Source organism: Telopea speciosissima, chromosome 4 (genome assembly GCF_018873765.1).
Source record: "Telopea speciosissima isolate NSW1024214 ecotype Mountain lineage chromosome 4, Tspe_v1, whole genome shotgun sequence".
Taxonomy (NCBI): Eukaryota; Viridiplantae; Streptophyta; class Magnoliopsida; order Proteales; family Proteaceae; genus Telopea; species Telopea speciosissima.
This window is the reverse complement of record NC_057919.1, coordinates 68,677,824-68,686,678: the sequence shown is the minus strand read 5'-3', so window position 1 is coordinate 68,686,678 and position 8,855 is coordinate 68,677,824. Positions and strand designations below refer to the sequence as shown.

Below are 8,855 nucleotides of genomic sequence, written 5' to 3'. Positions count from 1 at the left end.
TATCGGATCTGTCGATTTTGGCCAGATCGGATCGGTATCGATTGAGATCGATCCTGATATCGATCCGATCCAGCTATACGGACAAGGGTAAAAATATAAAAAAATTAATTTTTTTGTAAGAAAATAAGGACAAAAATATCATATTTGCCTGAGTTAGGGGTGTCAATACCCAACCCGAACCGATGAAACCGGCCCGAACCAGCCGGACCGAACTCTTAATGGTTCGATTTGGTTTGAGGATCGAGAAGGCAAACGGTTTGGTTTGGTTTGGGCTAGCCGACGGTGCACCGTGCGAACCGTTAGGCCGAACCCAAATCGAACGGACCTAACCCAATAAATGAGTAAATCGTAAATGCCTAATGCCCCATTGCCCCTAAATGTGTTGTGATAGTTTCTCATTTTATCTCATATCCTTTGTTAGGATTATCAACCAATTGTATCCATAGGCCATAGGACATAGGATACAAAGATATGTATTTGAAATATTTTATGTACTTAAAAGAGAAAGAGAAGAAAAATTAGTACTAACCGGATCTTACTAGTTATATAAAACCGGTACCAAACCGAATCCAAACCGATATCAATCCGTTATCATAAACCGAAGCCGACACGAAACCAAACCGCACCGAAACCAAAACCGCACCGAAACCGAATATTTCTTAATGGTTTGGTTTCGGTTTCTATAAAAGTCACACCGAAACCGAAAAGCCCGAACCGAAACAGACCCGAACCGGCCCGTTGACACCCCTAGCCTGAGTTTGGATGATCCTGATCCATATCAACCTATCCGATCCGATCCAACTGATACCGAGATCACGAACCATGGATGGACTCCATGGCCCGTCCAGGGTTTGTGTATTCCCTTGTGTTTTAGCTGCAGACGCACGTAGGTTGGTGACATCCAATTAAAGCCATTACTGAAATCACCCACCCCACTTTTTTTTAAAAAAAAACAAACAAACCGTTAAAGTCATCACAGGTCGTCCGATAAGAGCTTGAAGACCATCATCAGCCAAATGACAATGTTGGTCCGACAATCCTCCCTGGTCCCCACGTGTGCACATCCCAATACAGAATGAAGTTTCATGTGGGACCCACTGTCGGTGCCTTATCCTCAACCCTTCGATGTAAATTACCAATTTTCTTGTAGAGAAATTCATAAATAACAAGTAAGATGTTTTCGGATTGATACGTTTCCAATTTCGTCACCACCCTAGAATTGATTTAAAACCATGATCATTTTGATTACAACATTAGAACCAACCACATGCATCACCAGAATGGTTTATTCTGAATTAACGGATAGGATCGTTTAGAATTAGCATGTAACCCATAGGAGATGCCTTAGCTTGCTATTTCCCATCAAAAGAGAGTCTGATCAATACTGACAACACACATCTCCTCCGCGTCCCCCCTTCTTTATCCACCGGTGTTTCTCTCTTCTCTGCTTCCAGAGCAAATCAAGCAAGCAAAGCGTCTCTGTTTCTGTAGATCAACAATGTCTACTCTGAGAAGAAGAAGAAGAATTCTTTTTTCTCTCTTACCCATTTTAGGACTCTTGTTGCTTCTACAATTCTCACCAAATCGATCAAAGCAGAGCCCCAAAACCACTAAAACCCCAAAATGGCATATCCACCACCACCTCAAAGTGGCCCATTCAGCTTGTGAAGGCACCTTGTACCCAGAACTCTGCGTTTCAACGATCTCCACCATTCCAAACATCGCCACTAAATCCATCCCCCAAATCATTTCTGCCACTGTTAACCAAACCGTGGCTGAAGTCCACTCTTCGGCTTCCAATTGCAGCAGCATTCGCAAGAAAGAAAAGAAAATTCTAGACCCACTCCAAAAGAGGGCTCTCGATGATTGTCTCGAACTCTTTAGCGAAACGGTTGCTGAGCTTAAATCCTCTCTCTCTGATTTATCGAAAACCTCAACTTTGAAGCGTTACCATGACTTGCAGACGCTGTTGAGTGGAGCAATGACGAACCAGTACACTTGTCTCGATGGGTTCGCTTACAGCAACGGGAAAGTGAGGAAGAAAATTGAGAAGAGATTGTACCGTATCAGTCGTTTGGTTAGTAATTCCTTAGCGATGCTCAAGAAATTGAAAATCGCTAACATCTCTTCCACTTCCAAGAGTAAAGAGGCATTTCCAGGTTACGGGAAGATGGTAGATGGGTTTCCGAGTTGGGTGTCGAAGAAGGATCGAAGGTTGTTGCAGACATCGATCAACGCAACGAAATACGATCTGGTTGTGGCTAAAGATGGGAGTGGGAACTTCACTACAATCAGCGATGCTGTGGCTGCGGCTCCTAACTCAACGACGACGAGGTTCGTCATTTATATAAAAGCTGGTGCGTACTTGGAAAATGTGGAGGTGGTGAGCAAGAAGACCATGTTGATGTTCATCGGAGATGGAATTGAGAAGACGGTGGTCAAAGCTAGCCGGAATGTGGTGGATGGTTGGACTACTTTTCGATCTGCAACTGTCGGTGAGTTTGAATTTGATTTACACTTCTCATTCATTCTATGTTTTAGTAGTTTAATGAGTTTATCTAGTGGTAACATCGACCGACGGTGAGATGGGTTCCGTTCTCTGGGTTTATGTGAGTGTCTGAAAAACTGTCTGGGTGAAATGGAGGTGCAGGGGACACAGAGCAGGCCCTGGAGTCCCAGATTCTTGGATGGGCCGGGGATTCTGTGAGAATATTCCATCTGAACGGTTGTGAGTCATACCATACGTGAAGATTCCCCATTCACGGGTTTGAAAACCAGATTCGATCCACTACACTTGAGAGGATAAATTTCTAAACAATTCAATAGAAATTGTGTTTTATGACTTTTATGCATAATTTATGGGAAAAGAATTCTGTCCGGGAGCAAAACGCCTACGCCTAGACATACCTAGACATACCTAGACATGGGGAGGGGCATAATGACACCTGCCTCCAAGAAAGTCTAAAAGTTTGTCTTTGATGATGCTTCAGCATGCACTCTCATTGGCCCTCAGATCAACGCAGAGGCTATATTTTGGATAAAAAAACTCTTCCCTATAAGTTATTGTCTTTTGGGGACTATCATTTTGGGGAAAAGATCGCTTGGCCAGCATGGCTCCTACACCAACGATACAAAACCGTTCTATCGAAAAGTACCATTCTGCCTCAATGGAAAGACAGAAATCCCACCCAAGTTGCACACGTTTTCTCATTGGCCAGGGTGCATCTGCAGACTCTAGAGACCCAAGGAGTGTTCTATTGCCTTTTTTTATTTTAACCAATTTATCCCTAAACATGTGAGAAATACATAATTGATAAAGTATTTAACTCCGTCAACCACGGAATGGATTTAAGTAATACTATTGTATACATCACAACACCTTTTTTACTAGGGAAGCAGCTAAATTGTTGATATCTCTAAAAAACATATTGAAAATTACAAGAAAAAAAAAAAATAGGTAGTCAAATCTAAGATGTCTTTAGGGTTTTTTTGTTGAAAAAAGATGTCTTTAGTTTTTTCTTTGGGGAAAGTTTTCATACACGGCTGTGTATGCCGTATATGTGAGTGGGTATCTCACAAAGAATTGGAAAAGTTATAAATCTCCACCTATTAATTAATGCTTTGAAACTCTCACCCTCTCACATACTAGGCTTACACGACCGTGTATGAAAACTTTCTCTTTTTTGTTTTATGGAAAAAAAATGTTTTTAGTTACAAGCTACACAGATAAAGGAAATATTTGGGAAAATGCAAACAATATAAAAATAGAGTTGGATAATATTCTTTTATCATAGGCACTAATGGGGAAAAATTATCAACTTTAGGAATTGAAGAGGATAATAATCCCTAATGGGGTGGGATACAGCTTAGTTGACTTCTTGGCTCCGAAGGTTTTCTGGTTTTATTTGTAGCGAGATTCGTTGGATTTGTGATCTTCTCAACTTAACTATTTAGGATGGACACAAAAAAAAGTATCACGGGTTAGGGTGGTTCTCTTTCCTAAAAAGTATTTAGAAAGTAACAATGAATGTCAAATTATTGTTTACCCTTTTTTCACCGACGGTTTGGAGAATTTTCTATTTTCTTTTTGTGAATTTATAACTCTTACAATGCGGGAAATCCCTTGTCCTACATCAATCATTCCGTCGGCGGAAATGGCAAGGGCCCATATGGATATGGTATGGTCTTGGAACACAGAAAAATTAGTGAATCTCACTGCAAGAACCACATGGTTAATGGATAAAAATCTTCTACAGTACCGTCGGATGTGTGGTGCACATCTTACGGTACAACAGCAGCCATGTGTGTCACGTGGTCTTGACAGTGCCGCAGGATGTGCACCACACACCCTGCGGTACTACAAAGGATCTTGGTCCCATGGTTAATACTTAATAGGGCGTGGGAAAACATTGAACATCATTTTCCCAAATCTTTGTAATTAAGAGTCGGGAAAATGTTCTCTGTTGGAGGACCGCAAGTCACGCCCAGACATAGTGCAACACAATGCGAAATGATCGCAAATGATCGCCTTGAAACCATGAAAAGTGGAATTCCACCCTGATTGAGAATGGATCATCTGCACGTACCAACAGCTGAATGTACATCTTAGAGCCAATCACATTTTAATTTTGTTTTCATAAAAACCCCTCCTCCCCTTGTAACCAAGTCAACGTATATGTGAGAGCCAACCAGCTGACCTATTTTTGTTATTTCACTTGTTGGAACGTGCAGAGATGATCCATTCTCTGATTCTCTGGTCCCTGCACTCCCCGACATAGAAGGGTCTCCCAATCAAGCATGTAGGGTAGCTTACACTGTGAAGATGAAAGAAAAAGACTGGGTTTGCTTGATAAATTGACAATAATGCTCCCTCCACCTCAATGGGTCCCAAAGATGAGCATTCAACCATTCATCCATGCCTTCATTTCAAATGCAATAGTAGATTAGCACTAATTAGCTGTCTGCAACTCCATCTTCCTTCCGTGCTCATCTGAAACTGTGAAAGACTGTCTTTGTCTAATGAGTACATCTTTCTCCTTCCTCATGAAACCCTTTGTACAACGTTGAATTTTTGGCGAAACTTTGTCCGTTGTAATCCATGTTCTTTCGTTTTCTTCCCTCAAATGATTTGAAATAATTTAGTAATTCACTCACAATGGCATTAGTGGGAGCCGCTTGAGGTGGTACGGTCATATTCAACGAAGATCTATGGATGCACCGGCAAGGAAGAGTGTCCAGTTTCAGTTTGATGGAGCTAAAAGAGGTAGGGGTATGCCTAAAATGACTATTGGAGAAGTGGTAAGAAATGATATGCATGTGATAGGGTTCGATCCTAGTATAATCGCAGATAGAGTTATTTAGAGAACTAGGACCCGTGTAGCCGACCCCTTGTAGGGGAATGTTCTTTTTTCCTTTACTTATTTTTTATTCTTCTTTCTTTTACTTCTTGTACTTCTTCTTACTTCTGTTATGTGTTTTACTGTCATAGTTTCTTCGGATCCATGTAACCGACTCCATTTAATTGGAATAAGATTATGATTGTTGTTGTTGTTGTTGGTTAGTAATTATTCACTCAAAACTGTTACAGCTGTAGTGGGAAATGGCTTCATTGCTCGGGACATGTCCTTCGAGAACTCGGCTGGACCCAGTAAACATCAAGCAGTGGCCTTAAGAAGCGGTTCTGATCTATCAGCTTTCTATCGCTGCAGCTTCGTGGGTTACCAAGACACTCTTTACGTCCATTCCCTTCGGCAGTTCTACAGAGAATGCGATATCTACGGCACCGTCGACTTCGTCTTCGGCAACGCTGCTGTGGTGTTACAGAATTGTAACCTCTACGCTCGTAAACCCAACGAAGAACAAAAGAATATCTTCACCGCACAGGGAAGGGAAGATCCGAACCAGAACACCGGAATTTCCATAATCAACTCCAAGGTTGCAGCAGCAGCGGATCTCATTCCGGTGAAATCCTCTTTCAAGAATTACTTGGGTCGACCATGGAAAGAGTACTCAAGGACTGTGTTCATACGTTGCAATTTGGAAGATCTGATCGACCCGGCCGGTTGGTTAGAATGGTCGGGTGATTTTGCTTTGAGTACACTTTATTATGGGGAGTATAAGAATGTAGGAGCTGGTTCGAATACCACTAAAAGAGTGACGTGGCCTGGTTATAGGGTTATCACTAACTACACTGAGGTTAGTCAGTTCTCAGTTGCCAACTTCATTGATGGGAATGAATGGCTACCAGGAACTCAGATTTCCTATACCGCTAATATCAGTTAATTATGTAGTACTATGAAGGCTTTTTGAAGCACAAATTTCTGTTTTTGATTCTTAAGCTCATGAGTTACCATGTATCAGTATCAGACTATTACCATGTATCAGTATCAGACTATCAGAGGTGGTAATGCATCCTCAATTAATCTTCATTTCTATCATATGGACTAACCTATGTATTTCCAAGGGGTAAATAGTATTGACGCGTTATATTTCACTAGGCATTGTGATGCCTAGAAAGACCCTTTTTATAGTTTTAGTTTTTAAATCTCATGAATATTGATCATAACATGAATTTGTTAAAGGAAAAGGAAAAATAACATTAACTAGTTGTGTGGTTAGCATGGTTCTTGTGCATAGACACACCAATGTTTTTGTGTGCGAATAGATCATTTAGTACCTATTGAAATCGAAAAATGCATCCAAACCAATGCCTTTGTACGTACTTTCATTGGCTATTGTGTTGGTGCAGGGCTACACAATTGGTTAGCATTCTCTCACCCATAATAATTTGTAACTGAAACTTATAACTAAGAACAATAAACAATTGGGGAGATGCCTCTTGGTGTGTTGGTGGCTGCCACTTGCAGGAGAGTGCTAGCTTAAGTCTAATGGAGAGGTCACTTGTTCTCGACTCCCCCCCCCCCCCCCATCGGATGCTTGACATCCTGTTATTCCCCTTGTAAACACGAGAGAAAGAGAGAGGTCATTTCTTGAAAGAGAGAGTAAGAGAAAGTGTACCCCAAGGCCCCAACAGCTTAGAGAAACTTTTCCCTCATTTTTTAGGGGAAAAAACACTGCTTCATCGCACCCCCATGCCCTTTCATATGAGAGCATTAAAAGACCACCTCGCCCCCCTACTGGTCGATGCCATTGGCCTAGTTGCTAGTGCAGTGACCATGTGACCAAACAACATTCTTTTTCCTAATTTTTTTTTTACATTTTTCCACGAGGCAGGATTGATACTTCACCTGAGCTGAGAGGCTGCAGCATATTATGTCGTCAAAGTTTGAGCCCCCTTGATTAGGTGTCATTTATAAAGGTTTGTTACAAGATTAGGGTGATATAGCGGACCTGAAGTCCTGCACTGTTTGACTCTAGCATGGAAACACACCAACTGCAGAAAATTTTACAAGCCTTCTAATCACAAGATCAAATCCAAAATTGTTTAGGGGAAATTTCTGTCCAATCCCCTAACTCAACCTATATTTACTCAAACTCCCCCTTGGAATACTTCTTTTTTATTTCTCTAGAAACTAAAATTCAAAATTTCGCCCCTCCACTTCCCTAACTTTTTAAAATACCCAAAATAATTCTGAGAGGCAAATTTTAAACTACTTGAATTATTTTAGCTTTTAATCCACATCCAAAACATGCATTGAGGAGACGTACCTATATATTAAATAATATTATCCTTTTAATGTTTCTATTTCATCTTAGCAACCATATAGACACCTCAATCATATGGTCTACATTCTTTAATTTTCTCGCCGAATTAGTGAATTAATTAAAGCATCAAATTACTTTAGTATGCAGTTAGACTAAATTAATACGGAGATACATATAATGTGTTATAAAATTAGTCAATCCGCATCACATACATCAAAAACTAGTCGTTTCAGCTGAATTCAGATCAAGCGTATGCAGGTGATTCAGATGGCAATCAAGCACTTGGGGAGCGAAAAACTTCAGAATGCAAATAGGGCCCAGAAAACACTAGTCGTTTCTGCTGAATTCAGATCAAGCCTATGCAGGTGATTCAGAAGGCAATCAAGCACTTGGAGAGAGAAATACTTCAGAATGCAAATGAAACTCACAGGGACCAGAAAACGAATTAAACTATGGATACAGAATGAATACTGATGCATTGTCGAAGACTATGACCCAACCTGCTGATAATAAGACCTACCCAATTAACAAAGAGACCATCTTTTGACAAGCCATTTTAATGAAGGAAGCATCATCTCCATGTCTTTATAACTATAAAAGTGTTGCTTGGGCTATTGCCAGGTTCTAAGTGTACTCAAGCTTGTTCCACATGGTTCAATTTCAATGTGTGCCCAGGAAAATTAAAGCCCTAAAAGAACATGGTAGTTTCAAATGTAATGAAAAATGGCTGATACAAACCTGCTGGGTAATTTTAACAGCTGAAACACACATGTCTTGATCTTAACTTACATTCTGGTAACATGAAATGGTACATTGGACACATTCAGCCACACTGACCAGTGAATAATACAAGGCTTATTTATCTGCAAATGAATTACTTAATCCCCCCCAGTTCTGAAGACCTATTATCTCTGATGGTCAGGAATGGTGCAGTATAGCGTTCTGCGTTCCAGACAAAAAACCCAAAGTATCGTCTTCTCATAAAAGTTATAATAATAACAGATGAATATGTGAAGCAGATGCATGCAAAGCATAGTATTTTAATCAGAATCTAAGGTATTGCCTCTACCTTAGCTGAGAGATCATATTATTTAGCTAAAAATGCAGCCCTTAAATTTCAGATGCTGAAGTTCTCTCCCTGCCTCACTCTCCTCCACCCCCTTTCTCTCTCTTCCCCAAAAGCTCATCAA

General features: G+C 40.6%; 1 protein-coding gene across 1 annotated transcript; it reads left to right on the top strand.

The window, feature by feature from the left end:
* Nucleotides 1-1,490: 1,490 nt before the first annotated feature.
* On the top strand, nt 1,491-6,282 carry LOC122657651 (pectinesterase). The gene is made up of 2 exons (XM_043852421.1): nt 1,491-2,495; nt 5,588-6,282. Exons 1-2 carry the CDS (start codon nt 1,499-1,501, stop codon nt 6,280-6,282), a joined length of 1,692 nt encoding a protein of 563 aa, XP_043708356.1. The 5' UTR covers nt 1,491-1,498.
* Nucleotides 6,283-8,855: the final 2,573 nt, after the last annotated feature.